Below are 18,481 nucleotides of genomic sequence, written 5' to 3'. Positions count from 1 at the left end.
GACGTCAGGACGGATAGGAAGAGCAGTGGTAGTAGTGAGACGAGATCACGAGAGTTTGAGAGGGAATCGGAGTGTGAGACTCTGGAGTAGATAAAGCGAAGGTGTTTGAAAGAACGTGATGAATCAATCGCTGTGGTATTTTTCACGCGCTTGATGGTGATTGGCTGGGCGTGTGAGGGAGAGCCCATATCAGCTTCCATGAGAGATCTTATCAAATTTGGCCACAGTGAACCTACAACGGGCATTGAGAGACACGGACACGTGATCACACTCCCACGGATGCTCACGGCGTGCGCACCTGTTGGGGGTAGCCTCTCCAGCACTCTGTCTGATCCCAGAACCAAGGGGTCTGTGAGGAAGAGGAAGGGTGTAGTCAGGTGACACGCTCCCGTACACCACGCACTCACAGTCTCGTACAGAAACAGGACAGGGGAGAGCTCACACATCACAGAGCGCAAGAACTCTGAAAATCACTTCCTTGTAAACGAGGACAAAGCGGATTGTGGTGTGAAAGCTGTGGACGGGGCTCTCCCCTGGAGACTTAAGATGCTGATATTTGATCCTCTTCAGAATAACTAACACCCTTTCATCACCATCGGAGGCCTTTTCTTCTCTTCGCTCGCTTTCAGCAGAGCCAAATCGTTGAATAAATCCTCCCACTTCGAACCCACAGCCAAATACTTAAAAAAAAAGCTGCATGTTGTGTTCTGTTCCGCCTGAACTAGCACACAAATGCAAACAGGACGCTATTGCCGAAATGCCGACCGCACCACGGCGGTGTAGGGGACACTTACATCGATGAGAGACGCGAGTCCAGCAGAGAAGGCCGTTAAGTAGAAGACAAACCTCCAGCTGGAAGGCAAAGACGACGCCATTAGAGCCGACCACAGCATGGCTGCCGTCACGTTAACGCGTTCACGGGGCTTCAAGGCAAACCCGCGTCCCTCTCGGTCTACGACCGCCCCAGGACTCACCTGGCTTCACAGAACTTCTTGGTGTTGCTGGGCCTGTCCTGGTTTCGTCGGTGGCGAAACCAGACCTGCACCTGTGTCTGGGTTAGACCGCTCTGCCTGGCCAGACTGAGGACCTCATTCTGAATGACACATCCCAGAAAAAAGAAAAATAAACAGACAGAGAAAAAAGAGAAAGTTGTGTGTGTTGGAGGGGGGGGGGGGGGGGGGGGGGGGGGGGGTTGGAGAGAAGCTCCAAGTGCCCAGCATGACTGAATAGACAGTTGCTATGTTTAGTTGCTGTGTTTATGGTTGTGTAACTGGTTGCCAGAAACAGGGAAATAACCACTTTAAAAGGGGGAAATATCTGCTGATCAAGCCCATGAGAAAGAGAAGGCACCAGGGCAGACATGGGGTGCAGGAACAGCCCAGGTCTTGTGTAAATCTTGTGATTATCATGTCACATTATTATCATGTCGTCCTGTGGTAGTTATATGTCATCAAGTTCTGATATGTAAACCAGCTATGACCTGAACCCCCGGCGTGACTGGAGAGCCCTGCGTTGGCCCGTGGAGTTTAGTCAGCATGTCATCATCACAACCCTCTTCACTACATCTGACAACACTGCTGAAATAAACTAGGCAATTTAGCAGATAATTGAAATTAGCAGTGTATCTGGAATATTTCTTTTATATTTCTGCCATTACTTTTTTAAATAAAAGGAAGACTGAATCCTCGAAGACGCTAATGGCGGTACAGTAATGGTGGACTACGGGTCCTGTAACCTTCAGCCCATGGCTGAAGGCTGAGACATGTGGGATGAATGTGGGTAAAACCCAGAGCTGTGGTGAAACTGTGGTGAAACTGTAATTGAACACTGGTGGAGTTAGAAATCCAGGCTTTGTTCGTCGTTGTTCTCCACTCTTGTTCTCCACTCCTGTAACTCTCTCAGGGAACATCTCTCATCTCTCTCACCGTGTGAAAAACAAAAAAACAGCTCCGCCCCCAAACACCACCCCCACTGTTCCTCAACCACCGGGAGCTACGGCGGTGAACACGTGTCTCACACAGGACCTGCCGGAGACGCGGTGTGGGAGAGCGTAGCCGCCGAACTCACAGAAGAGCGCTAACAGTCCTGACGACCTCGTTGGGGTTGTCTTACGCTCTCTTCTAAGCCCTGAAGCTCCACACACCAGTGAAAGTTGGTGGAGTAACCAAAACAAATCTCCATAATTAACTTCATGGAAACATTAATATTTTCCCTTACAATTAATTATGGACATTTTTTTACATACAAAAAATGAGAAGAGCCACCCAGGACTTCACAGTGTGGAGATCTTTTGTTTATTTTTTATTGTATGTGTGTGTGTGTGTGTGTGTGTGTGTGTGTGTGTGTGTGTGTGTGTGTGTGTGTGTGTGTGTGTGTGTTCTTTAAGCTCACCAGTGCTGGATGTCTACTGTGTCTGATGTAAAAGGTCTCCAGGTCTGGGGCAGGTGGGACACGTAGACACAGTCTGTCTCTCACTCCCAGCAGTCTGCCCAGGGGAGCAGCCACACTCCTGAAGATGAGGGACAGCACCACACACACACACACACACCCACACACACACACACACACACCATGTTTGCTATCGCTCGTTTATGGTCTTCCACTGGTATGGATAGATTTACATAGCCTGCTTGACCTGTACAGACAAAAAAATGTATTCTGAGATAAGGATTTGCATATGGAACATGTTCTACAAGGTTGTTGTCAGGGTGTGTGTGTGTGTGTGTGTGCTTGTGTGTAAATGACATCAATTAGGTGCAGGAAAGATGAGATGAGGACAGACCATGCGAGAGACACAAAATCATCAGATGACGAATTTGTACTCTCAGGTTACTACAATGATCAGCTGCCACAGCAACAGTCACACACACACACACACACACACACACACACACACACACACACACACACACACACACACACACACACACACACACACACACACACACACACACACGTGCGCTCACACACTCTTACTGTACGTCTGCCTGCTGCTGTTTGTTGATTCAGAGTCTCTTCTTCTCTTACACTCTCCCTCTCTGAGTCCCCTGAGCTCGGGCTCACAGTAACACAGCTGCTGTGTACAGTTCAACTCACCAGCACTTTACATCCACATGGACCACAGATGCACAAGCACTGTATACAGTTCACTTCACCAGCACTTTACAACTATCAGGCACAATCTGCACTTACACAGTAGCATATGGCTTATAGACTAAGCCAAAAAATATGCAAACATGAAATATCAACTCTTGTCATATCAGTACTACTGACTGATACATTTGCAAATTTCCCCGCTGAGGGATTAATAAAGGATTATCTTATAACAGCAATATTACTGCAGCAATTTATGAATACTTTGCAACAACTATAACAAAGTTAATGCATTGAGAAGCCACTAAAATGTATAATTCTATGCTTCAGGGTGTAGACTTATTTTATTGATTGTAAATTCATTGAAAGGTGACACATAAACTCTTTGAACTGTACAGATTGGAGAGCCTCAACCCTTCTAAAAATACAGAAAATTCATGGTTTTGTAATTAGAAGCTGTTGTCTGAACATAAACAATATCCAACAACAGGCCTCTCTGAACCCGCATCACCATAACTGAGTGTAAAGTCAATATTCACCTCTCAAAGACGTGGCGCACAGCGACGAAGCCCACAGCCAGAGGCAGCGAGAGGAGCAGGTCCCTGGGGAGTGGGCTCGGAGACCCCGTTATCTGTGCCATGTCCTCCCAGGTGATGCCCGGAGGGAGCCAGTACTCCTGCTTCCATAGCCAATCGTTGAGCAGCTTCATGGCGCGAGAGGGGAGCGCGAGCACCGAACCAAGGTCGAATCCTCTTGCCAAGCGCGCGCGGTCACTTCTGTCTACAGCGCGAGATTGACACGTGTCTGAATCTGACGTGAACTTGATCAAATCGGTATACGCGGTATGATTTATACCTCTATAATTTTATACCTGTGCAACTTTAGTGTTTTATGGCAAAAATCATGTCTGTGCAGAACATCCCCGATGATTATGCACCCAAAATCAGTTTTATGTAAACTGAGAGAAAAACGAGAATTCATTGTCCCCAGAGATATAATCTAATCTATATCGTCATGGTACGGCTCGTGCCTGCAATGTTCTTTTTGACGCCTTAGCTATTATGTCACTTGCATGTCAAAAAAACCTGACGTATTGCCACGACCGTCATGGATACAAGTAGTAAATAGTTATCGTACCGTACATTTTCTCTTATATCACGTGCGAACAATGTTTATTTTTTAGAAACACCTGCAGGTTACGACACGTCTAGGATTTGTTTACGGTTACTATAGACTGGCTATTTTGAATTGACCTAAACATTAACTTTCTCGCTCATTTGATGACGAATAAATATGATCAAGTAGTCTACCTGTTAGTAGATCCCAAAGGCGGATCCACAGACTGCTGGGACGGGACGCGATCGCTGCCTGGTTCGTGATGGCGGGGAAGAACCGGACGGCCGTGGAATCGGTCACCAGGGTTAAAAACAGGACGCCTCTTCTCTCGCGCACCTGTTCCAGGTGATTTCCATACAAACGTAGAAAAACTAGTCGAGCAACCGCCAAAATACATTAACTAATGTTCACATGATAAGAGAATAAGTGAAACAGGTCGAATAGATGTAACGGCGCGCTGGAAGCAGCAGCCTCTGTTACAATCTGAGAACGCAAAGTGACGGAGGACACGCGCTCGCGCTGCGCTCGTGCTGCGCCCGTCCGCGTCCTCGGTCATGCTGTAGATGGAGGCGGAATGGTTAATGTTCTTCTGATCATTGTGGGCGTGCCGTTCTGAGAAGCAGAAAGTGTTCAATAAATTCAGCAGTGCGTGTCATATTAAAGTAAATGAGGTACTCGGAGGCATCCAATGAATTACAAAACACAAATACGGAAACTGCGTTGTTGTTTTGGGTTGTCATGGCTAAAATACTAACATCCCATTAACTTTAACTTTAAGAGGACTGTGTCTCTCAGCGCACAGTGAACAAACCCTGAATGGAAAACGGAATTCATTTTTTTTTATTCAAAAATCATTCCGGTATGTCTTTTGTCGTCCTCAAACGTCAACCTTAAACTATATCGAACCGCCGTCAGGTGATTCTCCACCTCATCCATCAGGTCTGGCTACACTCCCCCAACACACACACACACAACACACACAGGCTGTGTTTGGCATTTCCCCCTTTTGTGTGCGTGCATCAACAGGTCACCGTGAGCGTGACCGGCGTCTCACGTTTCGAGCGCTCCTGCGTTTTGTCCGCGCGCTCGCCAGCGCGGTGCGTTTTGTGCCATCAGGAATAAAGAGGCGTTTGAAAACGCGGCGATAAGGAGCAGACAGGCACGAGACGCAATCACGCATTTCACTCCCTCCTTCACGAGCCCCCGATTCTCCCTCGCATTCCTGATGCTAGATTACACACGCACTTTCACGGGTGTGTCCTTCGGCCACTGACCCTTTCCCGGTGACACTAGTGCCTTTTGCATTATTTGTTTGCAGGCTTAAACAAGACAACAGTTATACATTATGTACAACTTTATAAAACTGAAACGAGGCACCCAGGCTTTCCTTTGAGACCGGCTCTCTTAACATCGATTATTTATTATTCATTTAGCGTAACATGGATGTATCCAGCTACACAGCAATAGCCCCAGTGCCAAATTAATTCCAAGATGGTTTAATAGTCGGGATGAACACAGCTGAGCACTGTACGGGTGCTGGGCAGTGCTGCAGGTTTTGCAGTATGATTCTTATATTTCCAGTCGCTGAAATGTGCGTTCAGTGAGTTCTCGGTAGATTAGAGACGGGGTGATCCAGTGAGTAACTGGAAATGTCTTGCTGTTCTTGTACACTAAGTCTGGCTGTCGATCGGCGCTTTAACCAGCATGTTTACTGGACTTATCTGACGCTGATACGGAAAAATATAATAACGTGATGGTTCGACTGTCCTGTGTTTATTATGGTAACAAGAGATTTTTGATTTCCTTTCGGTTGAAGATTCAGATCTTACAAGTAGCCTATAACGTTAAATGGTTATAGTTTGTAGGCCTATAAACTTTGTCGTTATGTGTTTTATGTCTGTGACATTAATCGACAAAGTAATCTGATGTCTAATTTTCAATTTAATATAATTGAATTTTTATTTTATACATTTCAGTAATGCAACTTTTCCAGTAATTTCACTTATTTCGTCTTCGCTGAAACGAGCTGTTACTGCATGTACTTCAACAATCCAACAAGCGAAATTTGCATCAGTACATTCCATGAGCGATTAACACCAGCAGAGGGCGGTATTAGTCATGAATTGAAGATAAACGCAATACATGTAATACGTTGTCCCAGTGGTGATCCGGGCTGTGATCCCTAAACCAGAGGAGCGTCTCCAACAGATCCCAGTCCAGAAGTTATCAAACCAAGTAAAAATACTGCAACCTACCATCAAACTCAGAGGTCTCTGGTTGTCTTGAGTGAAAGACTTGGAGAAGTATTGCAGATAAACACTTTTTAGTTTGCATTTGTTTTAAACCCACTCATGGACGAACATGGACCCACGGTCTCATATGTCAAACACCAGACCTTTAAAGATTAATGTGCTTTGTTAATTAGTCTGAGGTATACCAGAGAGTTCTTCCAAATGTAATATTAATGTTTATGAATGAATAAAGCATTTCAAATATGATTAACATGATTCTCACTTGACTGCATCATATATGATTCTAAATGACCCAGCACGGCCAGTGTGCAGTATCCACCTGTGTGATTTTTAAATCAGGTGGTGGTAACCCTGTTTAGGGTCAGCTCCTCCTCACGTTATCATTGGCTGATTCACTAATAAGCACTGTCTGTCCTTGCTGTGATTGGTCTGCAGGTTAATGTGACCCCCCCCCTGCCTCTGGGGATTTCATGTCCTCTACTCTGCAGTCCTAATCAATTGGCTCTCACTGAGATTTAGCACCACCTGTAATCAATTGTCTAATCAATTATTGTGTTTCTCCTAAAGAGTCCTCTGTGCGCTTGTCTATTAAATCCGCCTGGATCATGCACAACAACCTGACATTCAGGTATATAAGTTAATAAAAGGATCGAACGCTTAACCGTGAACATGAACAGAGGTGGAGTTGACGGACACATCCTGTTCTCCCGTGTGAGCTACGTCATGTCCGTGACTACAGAAGCGGTTGTACCCCTGGCTGTAGGGTGTAGTTCCAACCCCTTTAACACACCTCGTTTAACTCAAAGCTGGCGTGTTACCACTGATGGGAAGGAGATTTTATTGTCTTGTGGTCTTGTATGTATATTTACAACACCAACAGTTTGACAAATGGGCTTCACTGCTTGAAAACCAGAGAACCGCCCATATGGTCTTCTTGTCAGCACTTCTAACTGATTCATGATATAGAAGAGAAGAGAAAAAGGAAAATTTCAGTTCCTGCATTTGGGCCCACATACCTCAGATTTAAATGAATACAGACCTCTGTAACAATAGGCCTTGTTTTCCAAAAACAGAGCAGCAGTCTAAATCAATGTGTCCTTGCTGCATTGTTGTTGTGTACTAATGGATGTCTAGATATTGCCAGGAGAGCGAGACGGTGGACTAGATGTCACCGCGACGGCTGGTGAAGACGTTTATCACGTCTGTGGTGCTCTGGCTGAAACCCTGTCCCGGTAATAAACTTTGATGAAATGATTTGCAGTAAGATGATGTTTAGGGACATGGACTCTTTGACCGCTTTGTCTTCCTAAACTGACCTCATTCCTGGACATCCGAACTGTTTCTAAACAAACAAACAAAAATCAATCCACAAAAATGACAAAAGACTGACCTGCAAGAATGTTTACTGACCAAATGTTTACTGTCTTGCTCAATAAATATATACAAAATTTCCAAAGCACGGTAGGAAGAAGTCGACCCCCCCGTCCTGAGCTGGTGGAGGTGTGACTGTGTGGATTTTCAGATTAAAAGGAAACCTTTCCTGAAGTATAAAAAAGGCACAAGTTCTCAGATTATCAGCAACCCATTTTCCAGCATAAGGTAATGGAATGATGGTTGCTTCAAAATGCTATGAGGAGTCACTGTAATATACCAAAGTCTTTTAGAATTAAACAAAAGCAAATTATTTACAATAAATAATGTAATAAATTCATAACAATTATGTTAATTAAGAATTAATTACAGCAAACACACATGCAACTTATAAATTTCACATACAATTTAATATACAATTGGGAGACAATTGGCTAACCAATAAAACAGTTGTGAGCAACATGAAGACGGTAAAATCTGGAAACTTAACATTCAGTATATGAGATATGTTGAGATATGTTCACAATCTTGGACACAATACGCATAAATCAAGACAAACTCCTGAACGTACAAATCCTGAACAGAATTCCTCTACACAGTTTGTCACAATATGCACCAAAACATTACTACTACTTGACTTGCAATTACTACAGAATGTTATACAAAAACAACCAAGTGCAAATTAGTCCCAACAGGTCCTATTTAGAAGAGGTCACTTCATCTTTGTTTTATTTAATTATACCCCACTGAAGCGTCAGTCAATAGTGAGGTCATGTGATCTGCAAGTCTGTTCATCAGGAGGTGTTCTGGAGATATGGACATCCCTTCTCCCCAGTTCCTCACACCAGAGCGTAGTCGAACTGCCCTCTCTCCAACCCGTCCTTGTGGTCGGTCCACGAGGACGCCGGCATGCTGCTGTAAGGGTCAAGGAGGATGCGGAAACATCGGACCAGCAGGAACACCAACAGGACCAGCAGGAGACCCACGAAGCACAGGGCCGTGCTCTGCTCGCTGTCGGGGACCGAGGGCAGCCCGGCCGTGACCTCGGGGCCAGGAGCCGCGCCTGGTGATGGCAGCTCGTACCTCAGCAGGGCGGATTCACTCATGTTGCCGAGGACAGAAATCCCAGGGGAGCGACGGTCATACGGGCTAATGCGTCAGGAACAAGTCAGGAAGGCATCTTCAAATCCCGGGAAGCTCAGGGAAGAAAACAACAAACCCACTGAAAGCCAGACGGGCTACATTTCTTTGACTGACATAGTAGAGGCAGCTACCAGAGACACCGTGACTTTGTCACGGACGCAGGTTGTCCAGGTTGTGTCACACTGCAACTACAGCTGCAGAATCGTGACATCTGAACGGGTAATAAGCACCAGTGGCATAGCCAATGATGCACGCACTGAGCTCGTGCTCACTCGTACCTAATTGCACACGTGACATCTTCAGTCCCTCTTTGACCAAGCAAGATAATTATCACCTTGGGGTTTGACAGGGGCAAGGTTAACTCAAGTAGACAAGGTTAACTCAAGTAGACCGAGCGAAATGCATCTGGTCCTGTCTGGAACGGAAGAGGAAGCAAAGGACCTGATTGATTTTAATCTTAAGAAACCCTCGATCAATATCTACCACATAAAAGAGACAAGCAATGCTAGTAAATAATATTGCTCCCAAGCAAAGTGGGCGGAGAGAACTTCAGGTCGGTTAGAAAAGGGGGAGGTTCGTCGACAGCTCGGAATTGGATTTGCATGTCAGACAGACCTATACGTTTCTCTTAGAACAAACAGATGCAAAACATTATTTCTCAAGTCCACTGCGCTCGAGACTTTCCATGCCAGATTTACTTGGTTTCTCCTGCTGTAGTTCACTTTCATAAGTTGCTTCTCCTGGATGACAAGATGAAACAGTGTGTGGACATCAGCACAATACCAAGTGCCTATAGAATACCATCGCTATAGAAACTTAATAAAGGCACTTGAATAGTTCCATATACGGTCAGCAGATCGCTATCCAACTAGTGTCTCAGGGGCTTCGCTTAACAAAGCCGGGGGGGGGGGGGGGGGGGTCATAAAAACTATACCTTACATCAGTTATGGATGCAATCAGCAGTCTGGTGATTACAATAATCCATCGTGAGCCGTTTTTATTTGTGCAGTTATGCAATTATGTTTAGTAAATATGTTTATATGGTTATATTTATTTTATATTTGCAAACAAAGACATGGGCAACACTAGGAATGATTTAAACAGTGATTAAAAAAACCCCAATATGCTATGACTAAATAATTTAAAATTTTTTAGGAGATTTCTCAGATTCTCACCCATGAAAAATGAAAAACTGACATACATCAGAGGTTACATGATTTCGGATAGACAAAACTGAATTATTCAATCTCAGATATTTTGAGAACGAAGACAATGAAAAAACCACCAGGTTAATTCTGAGGTTTTTTTGAGCCAACTAGTTACATGTTCGTAAGCAACACATAAATCATTGTGTAACTTACAGCAGTTTGTCTTCTGTTACAGTATTTGATAAGATACTAACACAACACAAAACTGGCAAAGCTCTGAATAATGTATTGTAAAAACTATAAGATCCGTTTTCTTACATCTGAATATAAAGTACAAAATCTGAGAGCATCCTCCTAAATGCGCGCCGGCTTACTTCATTCTAAAGATTTGAACTTTTGCATTAAAAGATGTTTACTCACCTATCCAGGTATGTGTAACGGCTTTTTGCTTCATTTCGACTGTCCGGGATCCGCGCGCGCAGTGTTTGGTGTTGGCACTCGCGTTTGCACCTCACCACGCGCCCTCTATAACGTTTCTCACGCGCACAGCACCCGATTGGCTAGACTGCAGGCGCGTAGTGGGGACATCTGTCCAAGACGAACACTGGACACGCAACTAAGCTCAGTATTTTAAGCCATCACAATCATTGTGATTCTCCTCATATATATATATATATATATATATATATATATATATATATAATATATATAATATATATATATATATAATATATATATATATGTATATGTGTGTGTGTTTTCTCTTGGTGAATTCACAAATGCCGTGGTAATGGCACAAAATAACAAACTAATAAACAAGCAATAGGTAGCTTATTTCCTCACCTCACTATGTCATATATCATTCATTCAATGTGGTTCTAAAGTCCCGAGAGTGTGGATATCAGTTCTTTTTCTTTGAATTTCCTCGCTTTATTGCTGCCGTAGAGAAAACTGGCAATACCAACAGTTACATGTCATTAATGCAATGTCCATTAATATTAAAATGCTTTGCAACTATAAATGATAAATCCGTAATTCTGATAGATCTTCAACAAAGACGTTCAACAACACGATCAGCAAGACTTCTCTCGATTCCTCCTCTGTCATTTAATTTGTACAAAGTAATGGCCAATATTAAGCTCATGTCCACCATAATCTCATACTTGTTGCGCATCTGTTACGCAATCGGACTTCTCGAGGTCTCCCCGAGGACAATAATACGTTTATCACAGATCCAGATATCCCGAGGAAACATGGTTAATTTCATATTGTTGCATTCTGAGTCATACACTCATAAAAAACGATTGTACCAGGTGCGTCAGTGTGCCGCCCCAGAATGTTTTATCTGAGATTTAATCCTGGAGCTGAATGCATTCCAAATGATCTATTATCACAATCATCTGTCTACCACCCTCTCTTTCTCTCCAGTGAGATATGTAGAAATGAAACCGCGCTCTGCAGTTGTACCATTAAAAGTTGTTTTATCTACTTTCACTTGGGAACTGAAACGTGGCTTTCATATTCCACTCTAACACAGCTGCAGTTGGAGATCGTTTGGTGAGGAGGTAGCCGAGTTCACATGAACAAGTACACAGGCTATTGTGGAAAGTCCTTGCGACTAGGACGCCGTATGAAAACAGGTGCCTTAATGCTTACTGCTGACTGGCTCTTTAATTCTGATCCAGACTACACAATGTCATTCACTACATTGTCACCTTCAAATTTTGTTTTTTTACGGTGATGCAATATATTGCAAAACAATCCATTAAATTGTCAAGAATATTCTCTCCATATTTGGCGGCAGGGGGTTGCTTGGGACTTTTTTATTTTTTCACGGGGTAATTTCATAGAGAAATGTGTAAATATGAGCAAAACGTGAGCTAATTAAGGAAGATTAAAGAAGAAGCCTATCACTGATTAGTTATACAAATGGGCACATTACAACGTCCCAGCCCAAACAAATGTTTGGCCAACCGCTCAGCTGTTAGAAGACGAGAGTTAATAATAAAGCAGGATCAGTGGGGATAGCTGCACCCCGTCTGAGCGGCCCACGCGGACGCAATTACCATCCGCCAGCTCGTGACTGTATCTTTGGCAATAACAAGGTCTTCGGTAGCGCCGCGCGAGGCTGCACGGAGTGCGGTGTTTGTTTGCGAGAGTTGAGGATTTGCCGATCATCCAGAAAGCCCTTCTGACACAGTCTGCAAAAACGTCCTGCTTGCAGCGCGGTTGCAGTTTACCCCCAGAAGACTAACAAAACTGCTTCCTGTGCCAGAACGCAAGTCCCGATCCCTAACAGACGAAATACATTAGGACTAGTAAACATCTCTTCTTGTATTGAATACAGGAAATAATGGTCATAAAACGTACACGGCGCTCACTCTCGCTGCATGGTACCGCTTGTATTAAGATAAAGATACTAGATGTAGAATAAAGATACTCAAAGTAGTGGTTAAAGTAGCGAACACTCTGAAGTCTTCACAAATGTAACTACTGGCAGCCTTCCCCCAAAAAATTACATTTGCATGTTCAAATTTATTTACTATTTGGAAATGCATAAACAAATAAAAAATAACTCAATGTGGTAACATATTTTGGTCAAAATATTAAAGAAAGTACATTGTGCTATTTGTGCATGGACCAGTGTGGACCTCAGCAACACAGGTCCCAGTAACCACACGTACAATCCACATGTTCATATATCATTTCAGAACAGAGGACTCTGGAGAATATTCCATTTCAATGTACCATATTCCATACAATGTAGGACCTTACAGGTACAAGGTCTTTAAATACATCCAAACCAAGCCCACTGCCTACAGTCCATTGTTTTTACTGTATGCTGCCTTAATAGAGGAGGGATTTCTCTACAAGTGTATTATTATTACTGAATAAACAACAACAATGATAATGATGGTACTATGAAATTCTTTAGTACTCTGAAAACCTAATAGTGTATGCAACTGTTTAGTCACCATTAAAGTTCACCAAGACACTTTGAGGTAAAGATACTAGTTAAATGTAATAAGATATTCCAGAAAATAACTGCTTATTCTAATGTACACGTTTCAGATATATATGACTGACATGACGTCTAACATGTCCTGCCTGTAAACATTTCCTTGTTGTAACTGCACGTCATTATTTTGAACAAATTATATTGACAAGGACATTCCTTGTGAGTTACTTTAGCAGAATCCAACAGCCTACACGATAAACACACTCGCACTCATGTTCATGGTTTTCTGTACAGACGGCTTTGCAGTATTATAATCGTACACGCCGTGAGCACAGAGCACCGGCCCCAGTAGACATGGAGCACAGCTTGGAGGACTGAGGTATGAGACTTCATCTTCGCTGTCCTGACACTCACAACCCCATGATCCCGCTCACCCTGGTCCTATTCAACATCCTACTGTTCTTCTCGGTTCTTCTCAGATCACATGCTCTGTGCTGGAAGCTGAGATGTCCACCAGTCTCCAGTCTGCATGTGGGTTCAGCTCTTCCTGCTCTCTGCAGAGCGCCCATACATACATCATCCTCAACACCTTCTCCTGTTCACACACACACACACACACACACACACACACACACACACACACACACACACACACACACACACACAATCTTATAAAGCTGCTATCCAATACAATGTAGTACCTACAATGCAGTGACTTGCAACCCCATACAATGTACCTACAACACACACACACACACACACACACACACACACGACAGAGGAGAAGAGATTGGGAAATGAAAGGCCTGGCAGAGGTCACACTACACATTTGAAAACCTCTTTTGATTCGCTATGGAAAATGAGCAAAGCTCACCAAGAATGTTTCTGCCATTAGCAGCACTCTGGTCCTTGTGTACGAGTTGGGCCTGTAGCTGCTGATGTGTTACTAACACCCTGAGCCCCTCTTACTAAAGCACTACAGGACTTTTGCTGATGCTAAAGACTCTGGGAAATAAAATCGCTCACTGGATCTCCCTCAACCACCTCCCCTTTAGAGCTTCGAATCACCATGACAACCCGGGCCTGGAATGTGATGATGAGGACGGTCCTTGTTCCATGAGCTTCCTCATGGCAAGCTGAGACACCCCCAGAGACACGGGGACACGCAGAGATGTGGACACACAGAGACACACAGTCACACGTAGCCACACAAACCAATGGAAGAACTGAGGTATGTCATTACAGGTATACAGTGTCCGTGGCTTGGTTTGTCCATGTTGCAAAATGAATTTTAATTAACAACTGTTAAACAGACCTGCCAGGGCTTATGTATTACACTGATAAAGATTAGGCTGTCAGCATCTGATCCAATCTTTACGCTGAACTTTTGAGATGAAAACCACAGCCGATCAAAGAGTTAAAACGCTGTAGCTTATCACAACATCCCTAATCGGACTCCAGAGATGTTACCATCGACGGCAGATTTATGGGTTGTGGTAGAAGCAAGCTGCTTCCAGTTCGACTGGTTGCCTTACATCAATATTGTCGATGTCCAGGACTTTAGAGTGGAGCTGCAGTCCCATGCCGATGGCCTGCTTGATCGGGTGCGAAACCTGACTGTAAACCTATGGGAGAAGATGAGGGACAAACCTGATGATCCAAACTTGGTCCAGACGACACGCGAGTCAACCAAGCGACACAACGGCTGAAGACAGTTGAAGATTAACAAACACTTACAGCTTTGTAACACCAGTCTTTAAGAATCTCCAGCTCTCCTCTAATTAATGCCTAAGGGCAAAAACGGAGATGTCTGGCTAAATACACACACACACACACACACACACACACACACACACACACACACACACACACACACACACACACACACACACACACACACACACACACACACACACACACACACACACACACACACACACACACACGGTGCATTTGATCATTCACTATAGATAACATCAGCATTACCAAGAAACTAAAGTAAGAAGCTCAAAAATCAAATATACCCCTGATCAATAAAACAAAAAAAATTTTGTTTTAATTTAGTTTATGTTCCATGGATAACATTCAGGTAACCAGTAGCTTGAACAGGTCGTGTCTCACCTGTAAGACATTAGGAATGATATCACGTTGACATTGTTGAAGGAAGCTTTCTTTGTCAAACGTAGGATCAGCTCTCAGAATCTCTGTTAGCACCGTGGAGATCTCCGTCTTGGAGACCAACCCACCTGATAGCAGACAATAACCATAACGCTCACATAAACAAATAAAAACACTTATAGTGTGAGTCCAGAGAGAAAAGTTAGAAACAGTCAGTTTACCCATGAGGTCTGTGACTATCAGTTAAGGTGCGGGAGGCTTTGATTAACACATTATCACTCTGATCATACTTCTTCATTTCAAAGAATCCTTAACAAAAGTAGATAGAAGACCAACCACAACTGACCATTGACTCAGGCATGTGTTGTTATTTTTAATAACGTGGGCTTAGCGCCCTCTGGTGGTTACCAAGAATGTACCAACTGTTTACATGTGACCACAAAATGAGCAGCTTTTGAGCTTTAATTAACAGTAGTAAAGCACAGGGGGGAAAAAAATTCACTCACACGGTTGAACACCACATTGTTGTCTCTGAAGTCCGTCCACTGTTGATACCATTTTGAGTCTTTATGAAGGACAACTCCAGTGGTCTCTGTAAAGAAACATGTCCATGCAGACATCAATTACAAGCTTGAGTTCCAGCAAAAATGTCACATTTGGCTCAGGGGTTTATACCAGTGTATATAAGCTCATCAACACTCTTATATTTACATTTACGGCATTTAGCAGACGCTCTTATCCAGAGCAACTTACAAAGTACTTTGCATCTGATCACAGAATTCATCCTAGGAAATAGTACGGATAGGCCAGAATTCAAGATACCATTGAGTCAGACTACTACTAAACTACAGGAGTCAATGTCATTACCTAGTGTTTTGCAAGTTAGACATTTGCTAAGAAGCACAAATAACCATAGACAGGTCTTATAGGTTGTTTAAAAGCATAACAAGTAAGGCAGTGTCTCAAATCTATATAAGGTCAACACTAACTGTAAGCCTACAGAAGTGTGTAGGGAGGAGTGGACAGGAGAGGAAGTAGAACACTTCAAACACTCAGGCCTGGTTCTCGGCTTCCTTGAAGGACAACTCGCTCCTCTTCCTCAGGTGGGAGGGGCCTGCCGTAGGCCCCGCCCTGAGTCACCTCATCTATCTCTTTCTTCACCGTCTCCACGCCTTACTCACATATACACGCAGTGGTACCGCACTCTGACCTGGTAGATGGACCTGAAGGTGCTGCTCCTCCCCAGGGCTCCTCAACACAGACCGGGCGGAGGCATGGGCCATCTAGGCTGCCTCCTCCACCCCGCATGGGCTTCCTGCCCAGGGTGGTGCGACCCACCTCCTCCAAGCCCTAGCAAGGCACGGAGCAGCAGACGCAATCAGCTTCACCAGCCTCCATCGCCCACGGCTTGAATGCGCCATAAAACATCGTTTTATCTAAAATATGTTTAATAGACCAAATACTATTTAGCCCATTTTTGTTTATTAGAAGCTATAATGGCACTAAACACGAACATATTTAAACGATAAAAGGAAAAATAATTTGCCCAGGTTAGTCTAGTCCTATTAAAAGTGTTTAACAAGTGATACTATAATTGTTTTGCTTATGATACATGCATATGATGATGTAGAGCATATAAAAAAATGACAATTTGCATATTCACGGGGGAAGTTCATTGCACATACTTCTTTAAATGTGAGAACGACTCCAGACTCTTCTTCAACACCTCAGAGGACTTCACTGTTTCTGATACAATGCTTTTCTGAAAAACAAGATTGTTTGTTTTGGAAAATGGTATTGGGAATCACTGACATATAATAGCATACCCCCTTTGACACTGAAGACAAGTATTTTTATGGGTGTTTACTAATAAGAGCTTCCTCAAAAGAGTTGATATGCTGAGGAAGTACAATTTTAAAATGTCCTCTGACATGGTTGCCATCGACTTAAACTGTTGGTGTTAACCGCATAACTAAGAGCTCTTGTTTATCACACGATCTTGAGTATAATCGGAGTCCTCCTTTCAGTCTCTACCCATAAGCCCTTTCTTGGACACCGATGGAGGTGTCAGGTTCAGCAGTTCAGCACGTCTTCCTGCAGGCCACAGGAAGCAGGACACTTTCAGGTCATGGGATGTCGACTCACATATTTCCTCCTGGTCTGCTGTAGCACCTCCAACTCCTCCAGCCGCCTGGCCTCCTCCCTGAACTTCTGAAGGTTTTCCTTCATCTCCTTATACCTGCTCAGCTCTTCAGTGAGTCTACAAACCCACTGAGGAAACCTGTGCGACCCCCTGAGGCCCAGCGATTCTGTGCAGAAGGGATCGGTGAACTCACAGCACTGGGATTCAGATGTGATTCTCAGATTCAAATCTGGACCTGGATTCTGTAATTACTGGCAGTAAATTCAACAGCTAATCTAACATATTAAAGTTTAACTTTATGTTTACAGAAAATGTCTTGTAAACATATTAATGTTGTCTTGGCAGGGGCAAGATAACTTAAAGCCCAAATTTGTGAACCTATAAAATAAGGTGTGATGCTTTTTTATCCAGCTAAAGGTGACCTCAGTATCAAAGATCATGTTAAATCACAAGTCATCCTCATTCTTACAGTAGTGCAAAATACACAGACAGAAGATCCAGCCGAACACCATAATGAAAAGGCAGTTTACCTGCATACACACCATCTGGCACTCTGAGTGTTGGGTTTAAAACGGAGTAGACAGCATTGTACTTCTTCTGAGCAAAATCTGTTAAAATATATCAATACTTTACACTTTACACTAAACTCTCTAAGTTGGTTATTGAAGCCGTGGTAGTTGTCGTATCTAATCCTCAGCTCATGATGTACAGTATAAGTGGGCGGTAACGCAGACTCCAGGACCCTGCAATGCGTGTTTAGCAGAAATAAAAACATGCACGCTTCGGTTTCGTGACTTTATCGCAGTTTACAACGAGTATTTCCTCATCGCTGGTTTATTTTTGAAAATTACGTGGGGGGGGGGGGACGCTGTACAAATTGTTTATGTGGGATACTCACCTCAACGCAACGACAAAAGGACGCCGCCATCTTTGAACGCACGCGCGTAATACTGTGTCATCTGATCACTTGACGTCATGATGATGGATTGAGGTTTAAGTAGTTAAACTATATGGCGACCTGTGGCAGGTCTTAAAGGTTAGATCACTGAATGACAGCACGTCTTTTCCCACTGAGAGATTGCCTGATTATGTGTATGTAGTTCTAAGGTCACCTAAATTCAAATAAACTCAAATCCAC

At 43.6% G+C, this 18,481-nt stretch overlaps 3 protein-coding genes across 11 annotated transcripts in view; all 3 read right to left on the bottom strand.

Moving 5' to 3' along the window:
• cers4b (ceramide synthase 4b) overlaps positions 1-4,902 on the bottom strand; it is an 8,125-nt gene extending 3,223 nt beyond the window's left edge. Inside the window, exons 1-6 of one of the 2 annotated variants that reach the window (XM_076991281.1) lie at positions 4,404-4,902; positions 3,633-3,869; positions 2,392-2,509; positions 975-1,093; positions 795-852; positions 299-349 (exon numbers count right to left, since the gene is read on the bottom strand). In XM_076991281.1, the coding sequence (XP_076847396.1) occupies positions 299-349; positions 795-852; positions 975-1,093; positions 2,392-2,509; positions 3,633-3,869; positions 4,404-4,606 (786 nt within the window). In that variant the 5' untranslated portion in view covers positions 4,607-4,902. Of the gene's footprint in view, positions 1-298; positions 350-794; positions 853-974; positions 1,094-2,391; positions 2,510-3,632; positions 3,874-4,403 lie in introns of both variants that reach the window. The other variant, XM_076991282.1, reaches the window with a different exon arrangement.
• Positions 4,903-8,191: 3,289 nt separating this feature from the next.
• ctxn1 (cortexin 1) lies at positions 8,192-10,707 on the bottom strand. 2 transcript variants are annotated; one of them, XM_076991361.1, is made up of 2 exons: positions 10,544-10,707; positions 8,192-9,715 (listed from the first exon to the last, which is right to left on the bottom strand). In XM_076991361.1, the coding sequence occupies exon 2, from the start codon at positions 8,936-8,938 to the stop codon at positions 8,672-8,674; it is 267 nt and encodes an 88-aa protein (XP_076847476.1). In that variant the 5' UTR covers positions 8,939-9,715; positions 10,544-10,707; the 3' UTR covers positions 8,192-8,671. The 2 variants fall into 2 exon arrangements, with proteins under 2 accessions (XP_076847476.1, XP_076847477.1); XM_076991362.1 differs by having other exon boundaries at positions 8,192-9,029.
• Positions 10,708-12,482: 1,775 nt separating this feature from the next.
• On the bottom strand, positions 12,483-18,296 carry LOC143493172 (mitochondrial import inner membrane translocase subunit TIM44-like). Of its 7 annotated transcripts, none has more exons than XM_076991380.1 (9): positions 18,242-18,292; positions 17,346-17,951; positions 16,886-16,962; positions 16,411-16,550; positions 15,709-15,792; positions 15,204-15,328; positions 14,820-14,870; positions 14,618-14,707; positions 12,483-13,677 (listed from the first exon to the last, which is right to left on the bottom strand). In XM_076991380.1, the coding sequence occupies exons 4-9, from the start codon at positions 16,481-16,483 to the stop codon at positions 13,558-13,560; spliced, it is 543 nt and encodes a 180-aa protein (XP_076847495.1). In that variant the 5' UTR covers positions 16,484-16,550; positions 16,886-16,962; positions 17,346-17,951; positions 18,242-18,292; the 3' UTR covers positions 12,483-13,557. The 7 variants fall into 7 exon arrangements, with proteins under 7 accessions (XP_076847495.1, XP_076847496.1, XP_076847500.1 ...); XM_076991381.1 differs by having other exon boundaries at positions 16,886-17,509; positions 17,874-17,951; XM_076991385.1 differs by having other exon boundaries at positions 17,874-17,951; positions 18,242-18,284.
• Between the last annotated feature and the right edge of the window lie 185 nt (positions 18,297-18,481).

Source organism: Brachyhypopomus gauderio, unplaced genomic scaffold, assembly GCF_052324685.1.
Source record: "Brachyhypopomus gauderio isolate BG-103 unplaced genomic scaffold, BGAUD_0.2 sc82, whole genome shotgun sequence".
NCBI lineage: Eukaryota > Metazoa > Chordata > Actinopteri > Gymnotiformes > Hypopomidae > Brachyhypopomus > Brachyhypopomus gauderio.
The sequence above is the reverse complement of the archived record's forward strand: the minus strand, read 5'-3'. Positions and strand labels throughout refer to the sequence as shown.